Here is a 19,411-nt window from a genome sequence, read left to right on the forward strand (position 1 = left end):
GCAACTCACACACCACACGGCACTGATAGCCCACAACTGCATTGGTCAGCAACCCTTAGATTCTTTGGCTCACAAATTTCTGATGACCTCCCCTGAAAAACAGATTCGGAGAATATACTGTTTACAATGCATGGGAAAATGTGACATCAACACTAAAGACATTGATCACTGTCTGGTATGAAAATAACAGCACAAATTATGGGATTGATCTTATTTCACCCAAAAATCAAAAGATAAAAATAGAAAGTATACTTAAATTAAATTGTATGAATAAAGAAAGTCCTATTTAAAAGGTTAGGATGAATAATTTTCATGAGAACACCCCCCAAAATTAAAAATATTAAATAATAATAACAATATAGCCTATTTTAATACAAATAATATCTTATCTTTTGAAATATCTTTATTATTATTTGAGTATCTGTTAAACCAATGAACTAGCTTTTTAGCTATTATGACCAGATTATGACATCTTTCTCAGTGTGAGAATGTAGAGGGCGCTGTTTCTCATGTTGCGCCTCAATCGTGATCATGCCTCAACTATGAGTCGAGTGGGTGTTAACAGAGACTCGATACAGTCAACGCTAACAGTACCGAAACTTAGCAGTGAGCGATTTCACACATAACAAACCAGCGTGACATGGAGCCTACAAATTTACAGGTAAATATATCCATCCATAAATCATCAACAGATATGAAGGCAGTGTAAATTCACCAGATAAATTGTTGTCGTTTGTGATGTTTAATTGCAGATCCGTGACCATTTTCTTTGTAAAAGTTGTTTAGAAAACACTTTCACATTCAACACTATCGCAAACATGGTCATTATTATGAATAAAGTTGGAGTTTAAGTGATTGAGGACGCAGTTTATCGTAATGACACATAGGATATACATAGGTTATGTTTCAAAACCTAGTGAGCTGCCTGTTTAGACAGCAAGTAACATATTAGTGGATCCGAAAGCTCAAATGATGCCTACAAACTGCTGGCAGAGGCAGGCAGCTTTCTAGTTTTTGATCCGCGGCCATTCTAACCCCGGACATTATTGATATATCTGGGATATTATCTGTTCGTCAACAGTTTTGAATATTTAGCCGTTGAAGAGTGACTATTGTCTGAAAAGAGTTTTCAAGACATCACTCATCCCCCAAAATAAAACATTTATGAAGAGCAGGCATAGTCACTGGTGTATTTAACATAGCCTATTTATGTGGATCTTCATTTTCATCTCATAAATCATTACATAGGCACATTCACATTTACATATAGTCTTAATATATGATAGTCAACAAGATAATGATGACAAAAGCCACATTATAGTCATGCCATTAAGAGATTTATGTCTTGTGGATGTTATAGAGATTTTTAAATAATAGTCTGAATTTCTATTAGACTCATGATAATCTGAATATTAATAATTTGAATCTCTTAGTGTCACTGATTTGTACTACGACTACTCATAAATCACTTTAGATTTTTGATGTATCACTCAAAATTTGACTCACAACACAATCATGCTAATTATTACAGTCAAACCAAAAATTATTCAGACATTTTTGGTATATTTTACTAGTGGGTGCAGGACACTATAGTTCATTTATGTAAGTGAGGATAGCAAAATTAACTGTGACATATTATACCCAAAAATTCTTCATACAGTGGACTACCACTAAAATTGATAAACATTTGGGACCAAAAATTATTCAGGCACTTTGACCTGACCATGTTTTGCTTTCACAGTTCTTTTTCTGACACAGTTTAACTCTGAGATCTTGTCATATTTTGTTACCATTTTTTTAAACTATAGTGAATAAAGTGTATTAATGAAAGAAATGTTCAAGGTGTCTGAATAAATTTTGGTTTGACTGTATATAGCATTATTTATTAATATTGAAATATTGAACTACATGTTGTGTGATTGTGCTTTAAGTATGTACACTAAAATCTTTGCAAGATGTTAATATCTCACTCACTTTGTGATTATGTATTTCAAATGTCTTAAATTTATGAGTGAGGTGTGACTATAATGAGTTAATATAAGCAAATTGCACATGCTTCATTTCACAGAAAGCTATAGCTGTAGCCAACAAAGCTGCACAGGAGGACGAGGCTGGAAATTATGAGGAGGCGGTTAAATCTTATCAACATGCAGTGAAATATTTTCTGCATATAGTAAAACGTGAGTGCACAAATATAGGACAAACCTATATACAATATTCAATGGTGCCAATTTAACCCTTTGTTTCCATGCATTCAGGTGAACCACAGGGTAAGGAGGGCAATCAGAAGATCAGAGATAAGTGTAAGCAGTATCTCGACAGGGCAGAAGAGCTCCAAGATTATCTTGATAAGAGAGAGGTTACTATCAAATTATCACTGTCTCTTTGTGTATTTATGAATATGTCTAAGCAGTTCCACTTTTTCTTTTTTCTTTTTGAAAACTTTCAAATTTCAGATAGATCATCCTGGAAGATATATAATTTACAAAGGTCTTGATAAACTGTCTATAGCAGTTTAATAACAAATACTGGACACTAATGCATCTTTGGTCAAATACTAAAAAACGAATTTTGACGAACAATTTAAACCACTCTGAGAACACTAACAGTGCATTTAAACATTGTGGCAGCATCATTCTGTATCATGGACTGGAAAACATGCAGAGGGAAAATTGAGCTAAGTAAATAAAAATGCAGGGAAAACAATCTGGTCTGCAAAACCACTGGACACTAAAATAGTTTAAAATCAAATGGAACATTAGACACATGGACTAATGTTAGTGCAAGAGCTCTTATACATTACACTGTGCTAACATGGGTGGTGCAAGTTTGTGTCTTATCATTTCCTCTCATTTACTATTCCTGGAAATAAAACAAAAGTAGCAAAAACACCTACATGTAGTAAGCTTGGAGGTCACTGTATATTATATTATATTATATTATATTATATTATATTATATTATATTATATTATATTATATTATATTATATTATATTATATTATATTTTTAAATATTGTTAATATCTTTTGAAGTTGACTTTTTTTTATGTTAACTGCTTTGACCTTACTTTAGTCTCTAATCTTGTGTTTTACGAACAGTTGGAGAGGGGTCTCACCATATTTTCAGTGTGCTACACAAACTAATATAGTCAGCAAATTAAATTATGTGATTTTTTGTGTCAGAAAGATAAACAGCAGAGGACTGGGGGTCTCTAGTAGCAACGAGTATATCGGAGTTTATCTATTTTGTATCCTGAATGTGTGCAAAAGTAGACAGTTTGATTTCTATAGATATATTTCCATGTCTGTGAGGCAAGTTTACATGGAGTTTAGTTTTTTCCTCAAGTTCACAGAAAGAGATGGCAGAAAGCGTACCCTGTATGCTTTCATTATTTTACAAAAGAACAACATGTTGTTGTTATTGTGAGTGCACACAAATAAAAGTAGACTCTTCACACATTCAAAATATGTATTACTCTTATCTGTAAGATAAAAAATGACGGAGTGTTTTAAATGCAAGTGATCGCGCCGGCGCCTCCATGTTAGATGTTATGCAGTAAGCGCATTACTTTTCAGCTTTCACACTCCGCACAAACACTTGAATAGCCCACATTTTTGTAGGTTAACGTTAAAGCGAGCGGCCATGTAAAGTTGCTACTACTTGTTTCAGGAGATAAGCCATATTTGAGGTTTGATGAATGATAGGGGAGCATTTGGATGTCCTGCCCGATGTACTGTAATTACCACATAGATCAGCTGTTAACGATCTGTTCGTCACAGACTTCACCACTTCCTGTGGATTTTTTCCCCCCTGCGACTAAGCGACTAATGTAATTTTGGTCGACTAAGCCTCTTCTTTTCGACTAACGGTTTGTCTACTATTAGGGGGCAGCCCTAGTGTTAATAGTGATTTTCAAGCAATAGGAAGTAATAGGAATACAGTAATTTTCAAGAAAAGCAAGAGCTAGTAAATAACAGATGTATGAAATGTAAACCACACCAGACCCTTGACTTTTCATGCAGAGAATATTCGAGTTGCTGCAGGGCCAACACATTGAAAATGTAGTCATAACAATGCTCTTCTTGGACAGCTTTGATTTGGGTTTTAGCGAGACAAAAACTGTGCTGCATTTTTCATGTCAGAAACAACAGCAGCACATTATGATTGTCACTAACATGGTCTGTTGACTAACCATTTTTTTTCCCAGCATGCACATTGCTTTTCTTTCTATGAACCCGGTTTAACTTGGGCTAATGAATGAAAATGAGTTATGAACGTATTCAGATTGTGATCCGTAGCCCAGTGTTGCGTGTAGAGGGATCAAGCCAAGGGATGTACCAAGTCTATTAAAACAGTGCCATGTGGTAGTGTGTTTGTAAAACATTTTATTTCAGCAGAATATTTAACATTTTGCATATGGGAGACAAGTGAGGTAGTTGTTCCGCCATTGATGCATTGTGGGTTATTGTTGTTTAAAGGTGCCCTCGAATGAAAAATTTAATTTATCTTGGCATAGTCAAATAACAAGAGTTCAGTACATGGAAATGACATACACTGAGTCTTAAACTCCATTGTTTCCTCCTTCTTATATAAATCTCATTTGTTTAAAAGACCTCCGACGAACAGGCGAATCTCAACATAACACCGACTGTTACGTAACAGTCGGGGTGTACGCCCCCAATATTTGCATATGCCAGCCCATGTTCCCAACATTATGAAAGGCATTAGACAAGGGCAGCCAGTATTAACGTCTGGATCTGTGCACAGCTGAATCAACAGACTAGGTAAGCAAGCAAGAACAATAGCGAAAAATGGCAGATGGAGCAATAATAACTGACATGATCCATGATATCATGATATTTTTAGTGATATTTGTAAATTGTCTTTCTAAATGTTTCGTTAGCATGTTGCTAATGTACTGTTAAATGTGGTTAAAGTTACCATCGTTTCTTACTGTATTCACAGAGACAAGAGCCGTAACTATTTTCATTTTTAAACACTTGCAGTCTGTATAATTCATAAACACAACTTCATTCTTTATAAATCTCTCCAACAGTGTAGCATTAGCCATTAGCCACGGAGCACAGCCTCAAATTCATTCAGAATCAAATGTAAACTATATAACAGTATACAATAATCACTTAATCCGACGCATGCATGCCGAACACTTTGTAAAGATCCATTTGAGGGTTATATTAGCTTTTTTAGGCACTGTTTAAGGCAAGCGCGAGCTCCGTGGGCGGGGAGCGTCAGCATTTAAAGGGGCCACACAGCATAAATCGGCTCATATTTAATGATGCCCCAAAATAGGCAGTTAAAAAAATTAATAAAAAAAATATATATGGGGTATTTTGAGCTGAAACTTCACATACACATTCAGCGGACACCTTAGACTTATATTACATCTTGTAAAAAAACGTTCGATGGCACCTTTAAGTTAAATTTCAGGGTGTTGGCTTTAAGGTTTGGTTCTTTTGAAAGTAAAATGTTTAGTTTTTGCTATCCTAATTACCCATCTGTCACCAGATCTGACAGCAGTATCATAGATCATAAAAGATCAGTCATGCCCCTGGTTGTTGGAAATGGGTGGGTTTTCAGGGACCTGGAGGGGACACTGTATTCCTTTCAGCAGCTTTCTGTTTGTCAACAAGGAGAATCCATATGACCAACTTGAACCTATTGCAATGTATGGGTAAATGTTTCACTCTCACTCTAAAGCCAGGGACACACTTAACGACTACCTGAAACATTCTAAGACTGAACTGAACACATTATATGATTTTAAATGCTGACTGAAAATGCCAACTAAACACAACTGGCACAGACACAGTGCATTTGGGCATGATCAGTCGTAAGTATCAAATTGCATTCATAATCTGCCTTACAATCGTTAAGTGTATCCCTGGCTTTAATTACAGATTGCATTGATTCCTATTTCAAAGATTTTGCAACAACAGCAAATTAATTTGTATAAATACATTCAGTTGCGCTTTTTCGCTGGATCTGCTCATGCCCCACTGATAGTTATGGTTTAGAGGTGAACCATCAGGCATATTTTCCTTTCTCATGAGATTTTGGGTTAGACACAACAATGCTTCAATTTATCCAACAGAGATGCAGCTAAACTGTTCACGAAAAACCTCAATGAATCTATTTAATATTTCTCAGCCACCAATATTACCTCACCTCACAAATTAAATGTTGTTTAATTCCATATATAATTGTGGTTTTAAGGGACAGAATGACAATTAAAGGGTTAGTTCACCCAAAAATGAAAATAATGTCATTAACTTACTCATGCCGTTCTACACCCGTAAGACCTTCGTTCTTCTTTGAAACACAAATTAAGATATTGTTGATGAAATCCGATGGCTCAGTGAGGCCTCTATAGACAGCAATGCCATTGTAACTCTCAAGATCCATAAAGGTACTAAAAACATATTTAAAACAGTTAATTTGAGTTCAGTGGTTCTACCTTAATATTATAAAGCGACATGAATACTTTTTGTGCGCCAAAAAAACAAAATAACGACTTTATTAATCAATATAGTGATGGGCCGATTTCAAAACACTGCTTCGGAACTTTACGAATCGAATCAGTGACCCGAAGCGCCAAAGTCATGTGATTTCAGCAGTTTAGCCATTTGATAGGAGATCTGAATCACTGATTCGATTCATAAAGCTCTGAAGCAGTGTTTTGAAATCGGCCCATCACTATATTGTTGAAAACTGAACTCACATGAACTGTTTTAAATATGTTTTTAGTACCTTTATGGATCTTGAGACAAGCATTTCTTTTTCTTTTAAATATTGTGCATTGATGAATCATGTGCAGTAAGACCAGGAACTTTATTAAAAAAATTACTTATTAAGAAATTATAAAAGGTGTATTTTGGTTTTATGTTGACTATAAATGCAGCAGACCATTTGTCTGTTTGGATATACTACATTATATTTGTTGCTTGTTCTCGTTGTTGTTTTTTTGTTTTTTTTTGCTTAATGTGGTGTCTACTGTGGTGCCTTTTTGTTACAACATGGTTCTAAAAGAAACAAGAGTAAGATATTTATCTTATTACTACCTTGTCATACTGCAATATAATACCTGATAATGTGTAAGCAATGTTATGGCTCAGGCCTGTGTGACCTTTCAGTTTGACAATAGAAACACTTGTTCATAGCTCATTTATCTCGCTGATGACTTCAGTCTTTTGGTAGTTATATCACTATAGTAACACAACTGGCCTATCTATGTAGCTGTGAATGGGCAGATTTTTAGTATTAATACTTTAGCCAATATAATAATAGGGATGAGACTGGAGTTAGCTATCACACTTTTTATTCCAGGGAATAATTCTCCCGGTGAGCTGGGGAATATAGTTTACTGACACCACTATAAGGGGTAAGTTGTCACACAACAACTGGTCATTTTTTATAGGTTAGAGACCAAATGTGTCTAATCAGTTGAGAAAAAAATGTCAGAGGCATAATTATTTAAAATTAATGTAATTCAGTGTTTTTGGCAAACATACATTTTGTCAGTATTAAATTGGATTAAACATAATATCTCATGTCCTGGCGTTTAAAAAAATATGACATTATGATAAAATTAGTCAGTGTGCTTTTATTTTATTGACTTAATCACCTAACAGATATTACAAAACTGTTTTGAAAATATGAATATCAAAGTGCTTGAAACCAACATCAACACAAATCAACTACTAAAGAATACAAGCATTTAGCCTATAGATATAGACTCTCTGTGTGACAGCTAGCCTGAGTCTCCCCGAGGAATTACTTTCAAGTTATTGTAATCACTGTAACTTGGATACATTTAACCTTTTACAATCAAATAGTTGCAGACGATATAAAATGTGATATACTTCCGGGCAGGCAGTTATACTTTCGTGGCATCAGCTTGAGAACGTCCTTTTGTTTTTAACTACAATCTTTAATATGACGACAACAACTTCTATTACGTAGTAAAGACTCCTTTATTTATTTGTTCCTGAAACCGAGTTGTTTAAGGGCGCGCCAAAAAGGCGTGTCTTACGCGTATGACGCATGACATTTTTGGAACACGTGAGCATGGAGGCGGAAGTGACATTCGACATTTTAATGCGGAAGTTGTTTTTTTCCTCTGTTATTCAACGATCTCAAAAATAAGTACTGAAAAATCATAATTTTCCAATCTTCGTTGTTTGTAAAACGTTTTTGTAACAGTTTGATAATATAACACTGTCTTTATATTTCCGAAACACGTCGTACGTTCTTGATTTTTTCAGCCCCTATGGCTGCCACCAACAACTTACAGGTAAGTTAGGCAACAAATTAACTCGTAGTTTTTCAACTGTCAGTAAGAACGTTAACTTATGGATTTAATTAATCTAATCTAACTTATGCATTTTGTAAATTCATACATTTGAAAGCAATGATTTTGTAGTAAATATGGAGAGATGATCGCCTAACCCATCTCTTACTAGCACACATTGTTTTCTTTAACTTGTCATATATACACTAACAAACCTGTTATAGTCTTAATCAGTTTTAATTGATTGTACTTCAGATTATAAATGGCATTTTGAATGTTAATAAGACAATGACGTTAAGATCGGAGAAGCTAACTATACATTTAGGTCTTGGGTTTGACCATTGTCTAGTTTGCTCTAGGTTTAGCTCTAAATTTAGTTTTGTGTTCATGAATACAATTATAGGGCTGTTACATCTATTAATCTTAGGCTCATTGTTCTGGTGAACTTTTATACATTGTAGTTTTGCTTGGAGGACAGATGCCACATCCATCATTTTCGTTTGTTTGAGAATTAAGAGTGTGCTAGTGTCTAATAAACATGATTTTTTCCCAAGCTTATTCTGAAACAATGCTATGATATTTACCACACAGAAAGCTATAGATCTGGCCAGTAAGGCATCTCAGGAGGATAAGGCCGAAAACTATGAAGAGGCCCTGCGTTTATATCAGCATGCTGTTCAGTATTTCTTGCATGTTGTCAAATGTAAGTATGCAGCAGAAATTTGTTTATATCCATCTATCAAGAAGAATGATTTTAGCAACAGAAAAACATTATTATTCCTGTCATATTTGTTATAGTTTGCTTAATGATCATATATATTGTTTTATATTTACATATGCTAATTTATCAGTATGTTAAGCAGAATACATCACAACTCTCTCTGTTTCATTTTTATTTTTTTACAAAGATGAAGCACAGGGTGATAAGGCCAAACAAAGCATCCGGGCCAAATGTGCTGAATATTTAGACCGGGCTGAGAAACTGAAAGAATATTTAAAGAAGAAAGAGAAAGCCCCAGCGAAACCAGTAAAGGAGTCCCAGTCCAGTGACAAAGGGTGGGTGTTGTGGATTATTAGTTGATTGAATAAATACAAAAACATAAATGCATACATTCAAAATGCATGTGAATCGGCCAAATATCAAAATGACAAATATTGGCCAATTGTTTTTTAAGCACAATAACGTGTCCCGTCCGAATGCCTTACTTCAAAAACAGACCCCAAATATAAATTGCTTTCTTAAGCCTGACTTATTGATTTGCCAATCAGATAACCCATATTTATTTAAAATAGTAGTTTTGCATATCCCTAACTGCTAGTGTGTGTTCACAATGTCTATGCAAAGTCATGTTAACAACTGAGACTGTTTTGTCACACTTTTTCTCTGTGATTAATCGCACTATACATATAGCTTGACATTAAAGCTTGGTTCGCTTGTTTGGTACAAGTGGATTTTTTAAAAAAGGCCAAGTGAAAGAGAATTTTACTTGCCCAAACAGACAAGTGGCCTGATTAAAATGTCAATAACAAAAAAATAACTATGGAATCACCAAAATGCGAGAATTACTTTGATTTTATTACATTTAGTGTAAGTGGCAATTGATAGTGGATGATGATAATGTATAATGTAGCCTACTGACAGTTCTGTTCTGGCTTTATAGGCAATATTTTAATTGGCAAATTGAGCAAAAGCAGTAGTAAAATAAAATAACACAATATTAACTTCTTATTCATTGAACTGTTGTATAAAATCAATATCACATTTGCACTCATGCTGTTCGGGGCAAAAACAACACTTGTGTGTAGGGCTGGGCGATATATCGAATGCTTTTGTCACGTGCATTTCGTCAGTAAAGCCGGTTCCCTGATTACCGCTAAATCGCCATCACCTGCTTTCAAGTGGAGCGGCATTTAATAGACAGAGCCGTAGTTCACTGAAAAGCCACGCAATATCGCGTTCAATATCGACGGCGATTCATATCTATTCATAGCTCTATTAAATGCCGCTCCATTTGAAAGCAGGTGATGGCGATTTAGCGGTAATCAGGGAACCGGCTTTACTGACGAAATGCGCTTGACAAAAGCATTCGATATATCGCCCAGCCCTACTTGTGTGATATTCCTTACCTCTATCATATGATATAAATATGTGACAAAAACTAGCTTGAGTTTTAGGGGCTTAAAACTGCATTCTGTAAGCTACATCATGCAATGAGCTGTTTCTTGCATCATTTTCGTCACCAATCAACTTTATAAAATGTAAGATGAACTACGTAGGTTTGGAGCGGGTGCGTTAAATGTGTTAATAATTTTAAAGGTGTGGGAAGTAGATTTTGAACAACAATTTTGATATTTGAAATCAACCCCAAAAAAAGCCACCCCTCTCTTCATTGTTCTGCCTTCAAAACTCACACTCCAATCCTCACCATCCTGCTCCGAGTCTGTCTCGAACCCTGGCATGCAAGGCGAATGCACTACCAATAACTCTAAACACCGCATTCTCTAGCGGTCGTCAGTGTGTAGTAGTTTAACTGCAAAACTCTCACTATCAGGCCACTGTTACACACGCAGTGCGAGTAACAACAGTTGAGCATACTTCTGTCAGATGAAGTGGATTCTTACACAGAATATGGCAGTCGTGTGTTTATTAATCATGTTTAATCAATCAAAACGTTTAAATCTTCTGTTTATTCAGCTACAGCGATTGTATAGGATATCCTGAGCTGTGTCCGAAACCACTCACTCGTTCACTCATTCACTAATCCCTATATAGTGTATGAAATTTGAGTGCACTATATCTGTATGGAGTGAACGAAATGAAGTGAGTGAATTCGGACGCTGACGTATACACTGTGTGTCGGAGATATCTGTCTCAGAAATGGCTCGACACACGATAAAACTATTTTATCCTACATGTTATTTACATTATAAAACAATGTTAATAACAATAACAATCATAATGACTTTATTTTGTAATCATACATTCCTCTGTGCCAGCTTTGTAGTTTAATCGATGTATATTTTTTTGTCATGCTTAATGTGTTCATAATCATTTAATACTATAAAATACTGCAAACAAAAATAAACACATTAACAAGTGTATATAATTTCATGTATTTATGCTTTTTAATAAAGTTGTTAGAAACGCTCACGCTCACAGATGACGTGGTCTTTGAGCGCCCTCAGGCGACCGTTATAATTTGAATACGCTACCTATGATTAACGAATTTTTTTAAATCATCCACTAAATAATCATCTTTTAAAGTTTAATGTGTTAACAGTGCCACAAATTATTAAAACACATTGCTGTTAGTAAAAACACATTAAATTGATTTAATGCCTACATAATATTTTAATAATAAAAATAATATTTTTATTAATATAATTTCATTTTTTTTTAAAATTCATCTATATAATAATGTCCCCCTACATTTTAGTAGGTTTTATTCAAGTAGTGATAAAAAAAAAAAAAAAAAAAGGTTAAAAAAAATTGGATTTTGGGAAATAGTGCTTCAGCAAGTGTACATCGAATATACACTCGAAATCAGAGAGAATTGTGGGTATAAAGTAGTGAACGAATGTAGGGAATGAAGTCGTTCACTCAGAATTCGGACACCACTACAAAATGGCCGACACCCGATATAGTGGACTATATAGTGGATAGGGAGCGGTTTCAGACACAGCTGTGGAATGACGCGTGTTCTACTTCGGCAGCAAGGCATATTTGCAGTTTCTGCCCGAGAGCGCCCTCTGGCTTTCGTGCAGCCCTAGTGTTAATGAATCAAAGCAGCCTCCGTGTCTGTTTTCAGGCCTTCCCACTTAGCTCTCTCCAGCGCTGGAAAGCTTTTCAAATATAAACGCGGGTCCTAAAGCGCTTGCCCAGTCATAAACCTTCATTCCAGTGATATTCTTTTGAGCTCTTTTGTATCGTCTCCTCTCTCGTTCTGCAGTTTTTCTTATTTTCAAATCTCCCCCTTGCTTGTTCTCTCTCCTCGATTGCCATGCGCCCCCTAATGCTGATTTGTTACACGTTTGTAGTTGGTGTTGGCCTGACTAACTTATAAACAGTGTAGTTGAAATACTACTGAATCCACCTTTAACACGTTATTTTTTTCCCATAACTAATTAATTAAATTAACATGTTAAATCGACAGTCTTAAAAATAACACTGCATTAATCTTTATAAAAGCTTCAAAAGTTATTCAGTCAAGATCAGTGAGTGATTTTCTCCCCCCCCCCCCCCCCCACTCCTTTATTTTTTTCTTTTCTTTTTCTTTTTCAATTGGTACTCACTGCAGAGTCTATGATAGCCAGCTCCTCCTCTCTGGACGTCCTGTGGGGTGGAGAGATAAGAGTTGTGGGTAGAATTAGGGTGTGGTTGTACATTTGCTCCTCGCTGGAGCAAATCTAGAGAGGGGGAGCTAACATAATCTCCACCCATTTGCTCTGCAGAAAGCATCTTCTCTTTTTTTCATTGATAAAAATTAATGACACAAACTGCAGCAGGTTTATTAATCTGCTGGCACTTTAAAACCTGACGCAGATCTGATTTTCTCACAAATCTATATTAATTTAAAACTGTTTACAACGGGTACTCAACATTTTGACAATTTTTTTTGTGTTTGTCTGTTCAAGAACGATAAGACACCAAAGAGATCTGCTGCATTGGTTTCTGTGCGCATTTCACATTATATTTTCAACCCTAGGAATGAGAGTGATGGGGAAGGAGATGACCCAGAAAAAAAGAAATTTCAGAATCAGCTCTCAGGTTAGTTATTCCCCATTCAGACACTTTCTTCTAAATACTACAAAATTACAAATTTAGTTTTTCACTTTTAGTCCTTTTCGCTTTATTAGTACTTTTTGATGTTTCTTTGTTTTAATCCCAACAAATCTGTTAATCTTATTGACTGATTCAAACACTGGTTCTTCTGTCACAGGAGCCATTGTCATGGAGAAGCCGAACATTAAATGGAATGATGTCGCCGGGTTAGAGGGGGCCAAAGAGGCTTTGAAAGAAGCCGTCATTCTGCCAATCAAATTCCCACATCTCTTTACAGGCAAGTGGCTTTTTCCTGCCTGGATCAACAATATCAACTAATGGGATAATGCTTTCATGTAACACTCTTAAAGTTTTAAGGATTAAATGGTCATCAATGTGTCTTGTATTTGAGATAATTGATGACTCTGGGTGTATCCAAAACCACAACTGTACCAGTACCCTGTAAAAGGAACATCAGAACTGATGTTGACAGATAATGATACAAATGGTTTCTGTCTCAGGTAAAAGAACTCCATGGCGGGGAATCCTTCTGTTCGGTCCTCCAGGAACAGGCAAATCTTACTTGGCCAAAGCGGTAGCGACAGAAGCCAACAATTCCACCTTCTTCTCCATTTCCTCTTCAGACCTGGTATCCAAATGGCTGGGAGAGAGTGAAAAGTGAGGAATGGTGTTGGCTACCTTTACCAGGACATGATAATAGTCTGGATGTTTGCTAGAAAGCGAACATATGAATTATATGTTTAACATTAATAGAGTTTTGTAATAATTTACTCTGATTAATAATCTAGCCTTGTTAGGCCATAATTGGTAAACAATACTGTAGCGGTGGCTTTTATGTGGATCTTTGAACAGAATTTGGTATCGAGCAACTTTGACTCACCAACGTACCTGTAAATGAAAGCCAAAATGCATAAAACATTTAATTCTGTATGGCTTCATAATTAGTTTTTATGGCCACACATTCAGGTACACTAACTTTAGGAAATGATACAGAGTATCAAAAAGATGTCTAAACGGGTCCTTTTATCCCCTCAGGCTGGTGAAGAACTTGTTTACTTTGGCCCGAGAGCACAAGCCCTCTATTATCTTTATCGATGAGATCGATTCACTCTGCGGCTCCAGGAGTGAGAATGAAAGTGAAGCAGCTCGCAGAATCAAAACTGAGTTTCTGGTTCAGATGCAAGGTGAGAATATTATACGTGTTATATGAATGTCTGTAACAGTGATGTCAAATCCTGCATCTGAGTGAAGAGTTTAGCCACATTGTGTTTGTCTGAAACACATTCTGAATCAGCAGTGATGTAAAATCATGTGATCAAAATCACTTTCATGTTGGTCTCTAGGATGTTTATTTATTGTTTCAGATAGAATTATATTTGAATATTTAATTTCGTGAATTTTCTTTGTCCAGGTAATTATATTTATATCAGTTTTGCATAGTTTATTTTTTTGACAGTCTGTGTAAATTGTACATTCATGTATATCATGTTAGTATTTTTTGTAGTGCTTTTTTTAATTTACGCTGATCTGTTATGATATTCACCTATTTGTCATTTTAAACTTGAAGTTTAAGTTAAGTTATTTCACCGTATGAATCATCAATATTAAGTAATGCAAATCCTTGTCTTTATAGGTGTTGGTAATGACAATGAAGGGATCCTGGTACTGGGAGCCACAAATATCCCATGGACGTTGGATTCTGCCATCAGAAGACGGTAATAATTTGTTTCCACGAGTGACTGATTTACCATAGAAAACTGAAAGAGAACAGTCAGAGAGGAGTGTTATCAGTTAAAGATGATCTCATTAAACTATGTGCCAGTGTGATGATGCATGTTTTAATGACATCACATGGGTCACATCAGCTAGAACAGGTTTTTCAACTCTTGTAGCTCATTTAGGAGCCAGAGACCATGAATCAGTATGAATCATGTGGAATGTTATTATGAAGGATGTACAGGTCTCAGTATTTTTTTTTTACGTGGATCCTTTTGAAATCCTGGATGTTTGAAATTTTTGCATGTACACTACTGTTTAAAAGGTTGGGGCAGTATTTTTTTTGTTGAAAGAAATACTTAATATTCAAGGATGCATTCAATTTATCAAAAGTGACAATAAAGACATGTCTCTAAATATTTGTAGTTCAAATTAAAGGGATTGTTCACCCAAAAATGGAAATTATCCCATTATTTACTCACCCTCAAGCCAACCTAGGTGTATATGATCTTCTTTCAGATGAACACAATCGGAGATATATTTAAAATACCCTGGCTCTTTCAAGCTTTATAATGGTAGTGATTGGGGGACATGTTTTGAAGCCCCCCCAAAATGCATCCATCCATCATAAATATAATCCATATGACTCCAGGGGGTTAATAAAGGCCTTCTGAAGCGAAGCGATGGGTTTTTGTAAGAAAAATATCCATATTTAAAACTTTATAATTGGAATAACTAGCTTCCGGCAGACGACCGTATGCATACTGCGCAAGTCAAATGAGTAACCCCTGAAGCGATGTATGATGCAGGGTTTAGGAGTAGGCTAGCGTAAGTTTACACGCCACTTGTGGTTTAAACAAATAGGGCTGTACAACAAACTCAACCTCCTTTTCTCTTATATTGAAATCTTCCAACATTTCTCTTTAAAATTTCTTGGGACTGGTGTTTTGTTTTGCTCTATCCTCTGCGCTTCTGTGTTCGTCATTGCCTCATGCATCACTCTTTCGCCGCCAAATGATGTGTACGGCCGTCTACCGGAATTTTTTTCGAACAAAAATCCATCGCTTCACTTCAGAAGGCCTTTAATAATAACCCCCTGGAGCTGTATGGATTATATTTATGATGAATGAATGCATTTATTTGGGGGCTTCAAAACACACCCCCTATTCACTAGCATTATAAAGCTTGTTAGAGCCAGAATATTTTTAAATATATCTCTGACTGTGTTTGTCTGAAAGAAGATTGTTATATACATCTACGATGGCTTGAGAGTGAGTAAATCATGGGCTAATTTTCCTTTTTGGGGTGAACTATCCCTTTAATGCTTTTTATTCATCAAAGAATCCTTAAAAATCTATCATGGTTTCCACAAATATATTAAGCAGCACAACTGTTTTCAACATTGATAATAATAATGATGATAATAATAAATGTTTCTTAAGCAGCAAATCATCATATCATATAATGATTCCTGAAAGATCATGTGACTCTGTAGACTGAATAATGATGCTGAAAATTCAGCTTTGCCATCACAGGAATAAATTACATTTTGAAATATATTCAAATAGAAAACAGTTTATTTTAAATTGTAATAAGATTTCACAATATTACTGTATTTTTGATCAAACAGATGCAGCCTTGATGAGCATAAGATTGTTTTTTTGTTTTTGTTTTTTTTAAATCTTACTGACCTCAAACTTTTGAAGGAGTAGTTAATGTATAACCTTGACCTAGTAGGCGACATTGAAGAATCTCACATATAAGATATGATTCCTGAAGCTCCATTTGTGTTATTTCATGGATTTGATTGACTATTGTTTTAATATGTAAAAAATAGTAACCGTAATGAATGCGTGTGCGTGTCCATCTACCACTTTTAAATGCAAGTGTGTTCATTGTTCATCTTCTTTGTTGTTTAGATTTGAGAAACGTATCTACATCCCTCTGCCAGAAGAGCACGCTCGTGGGTTCATGTTCAAGCTAAATCTGGGCACCACACCCAACAGTCTCACCGAATCAGACTTCATGACTCTGGGCAAGAAGACAGAGGGTTACTCTGGTGCTGACATCAGCGTCATTGTCAGAGACGCTCTCATGCAGCCTGTCAGGAAGGTTCAGTCTGCCACTCACTTTAAACGGGTGAGTCCTGCCAGACATCCATTACATTAACGCTTTAAGAAATGGAAACTGAGTAAATGTAAACTTGTAAAATATGAGATCATGTTACTGAATTGAAAATGAATTACTTCCCCTTTTTAACTATAACCATTTTTGTTTTCGTTCATTAGGTACGAGGATCATCAAGAAATGACCCGAATGTCATAGTGGATGACCTCCTAACCCCTTGCTCCCCAGGTGATCCACAGGCTATAGAAATGACATGGATGGATGTTCCTGGAGAGAAACTTTTGGAGCCAATTGTTTCCATGGTGAGAATGATTTTTTTTTTTTTTTAAACACCATCAGTACACGCTAATTGTGATTTATTGATCATAAGAAAAAAAGTTATACTGTGTCCTAACCAATGCTGCAAATATACAGTGCCTACTGCTATTTATGCTGTTAATATGAATCAAACAAAAGGAAAAACAGAAAATCACTCACTGCTCTTGATTAAATAACTTTAGTAGCTTTAATAAGAATACATTTCTTACATTAATGCTGCTGTTAAATGCTCTGGCGAAGAGATAAACATGGCGGACTGTGTACAGCTCACTCAGGGGAGGAGCTAAGCTAATAGGGCAGATTCCATCACCAGCTGTGGGCGGGGCTTCCCCCCACTCTTGCATAAGAGTCGGGGGAAATCTGGAACCACTTGTTTGGAGAGACTGTTTATGATTTATGGGGATTATAAAAAAAGAGTGGGTGGATTTTTACCATTATAGGCTGTTTACACACATCTGTGTTCGATCTGTGTTCAAACACCTTATAAAAGTGAACTGTTGAACAGTATTTTTTTGCAGTGAACGACTATTTTGCAGTATCTTTTAATGGTTAAACCAAATAGTAAAGTAGTATTTATATAAAAATATTAGTTTTAAAATAAATGGTAGTAATATTAGTATTTATTTAATAAGCTAAAGTAAGAATAATAAAAGAGAAGTTAACATTTAATAAAAAATATGAAACAATGAATGTTTTGTTTTATTTTATTTTATTTTATTTAAAAAACTAGTGGAGTTTTGCAAGAATGTTGTGGTACTTTAATGAAGTCATCATTACGCTCTACCTGTACCCACAGTCGGACATGCTGAGGTCCCTCACCAGCACAAAGCCCACCGTCAACGAGCAAGATCTGGAGAAGCTGAAAAAGTTCACAGAGGACTTTGGACAGGAGGGCTGAACAGAGCCGGCCTCCCGAAACCAAAGCAAACAGATTGTGATTGTAATGTCTTCTCTCTTGCCCTTCACACGACCCTCTCTTCCTTTTGTACCCATGCTCTTCCTCTGACCGATGGACCCCCTCAGCTCAGGCTAAAGGCTAGATCTAAATTGAAATGTGTCTCTCTTTAAGCCCATGTCAGTTTTTTCAGTTTTTTTTTCTTTTCAATAGCTGCTCTGCCTGTAAGGCTGCCACCAGTACCTTGTGACCATCATGCATCTTTCGTCATTAATCAGCAGTCTGAAATCATAATTATCTGTGCTTAATGTCTGTCTATGACTAACACAGTCGGCAGGGCCTGAAAAAACAATTAGCAAACGTAATGAGTTGTTACTTTATGCTGTGACTTATCATTTGAAGAAATACTAATGTCACTGTTGTTTACAGTTGCATAAGTCTGAATGGACAATAGTTAAGCTCCACTGACACATGAAGACTTTTCAGCCCCATCTTAAAATGCTTTGTAGAACTATTTAAAGTGGCTCTTGTTTGTTGTTGCAAAGACCTCTTTTTTGGGTGTTGGTAATGAGAGCTGTCTTTCCAGAGTCTGTTTTTCCTTCTCGTTTGAGAAAGTCATACTTTGAATCTGCATTGGCATTTGATGTAACACTTTTGAGATCTCAATTTAATAACTTAGGCACTCTTTACATATACTACATATGTCTCCATGTACAGCGTTACTTTCAGTATATTACTGTAAAACTTCATATTTCTTCACTGAGTTATGAGTTACATTATATGTTTGGGGCCAACGTTAGACGTTTGTAAATTCACTTGCTGAGGCTCAGCACACAATGTGCCTTTTTAGCATTCTCCTCCTGTCTCTGTCTCTCTCTGTCTCTCTCAAACTACATACACAGATTCACACATACTGATGCTTATTGATGGATATATAACTGTTTTTATAGGCAGAACGTTTGGGAATGATTCGATGATATTTGCACATTTCATTTAAACCTTTACAACTATATATCAATCTGTATACAGCTCCTATGCATTTATAGGGTGTTTGGTTTGCCATTAAAAAAAAAAAAAAACCTATAAGACATTGTACTATTAGAATAACAATATAGTATAGAAATGTTTGGTTTGTTTTAAGGATATGTCCTGTTAAACTTTGTTTAAAAGTGGTTTATCTCGTTCATTTTATTATTCACATGTAAATAAAGGTTGAAATGGAAATAACTTGTCACTTGTGGTTGAAATAACTGTAACTCATGT

The 19,411-nt window shown here is 35.6% G+C and overlaps 1 protein-coding gene across 2 annotated transcripts; it reads left to right on the top strand.

The window, feature by feature from the left end:
- The first annotated feature begins 535 nt into the window (after positions 1-535).
- vps4b (vacuolar protein sorting 4 homolog B) lies at positions 536-19,354 on the top strand. Of its 2 annotated transcripts, XM_067362004.1 has the most exons (13): positions 536-661; positions 2,069-2,180; positions 2,259-2,359; positions 8,901-9,012; positions 9,218-9,365; positions 13,016-13,077; positions 13,250-13,369; positions 13,593-13,749; positions 14,128-14,276; positions 14,726-14,807; positions 16,728-16,947; positions 17,097-17,237; positions 18,050-19,354. In XM_067362004.1, exons 1-13 carry the CDS (start codon positions 641-643, stop codon positions 18,149-18,151), a joined length of 1,527 nt encoding a protein of 508 aa, XP_067218105.1. In that variant the 5' UTR covers positions 536-640; the 3' UTR covers positions 18,152-19,354. The 2 variants fall into 2 exon arrangements, with proteins under 2 accessions (XP_067218105.1, XP_067218106.1); XM_067362005.1 differs by lacking the exons at positions 536-661; positions 2,069-2,180; positions 2,259-2,359 and adding an exon at positions 8,070-8,312.
- Positions 19,355-19,411: the final 57 nt, after the last annotated feature.

Source organism: Chanodichthys erythropterus, chromosome 16, assembly GCF_024489055.1.
Source record: "Chanodichthys erythropterus isolate Z2021 chromosome 16, ASM2448905v1, whole genome shotgun sequence".
Classification (NCBI taxonomy): Eukaryota; Metazoa; Chordata; class Actinopteri; order Cypriniformes; family Xenocyprididae; genus Chanodichthys; species Chanodichthys erythropterus.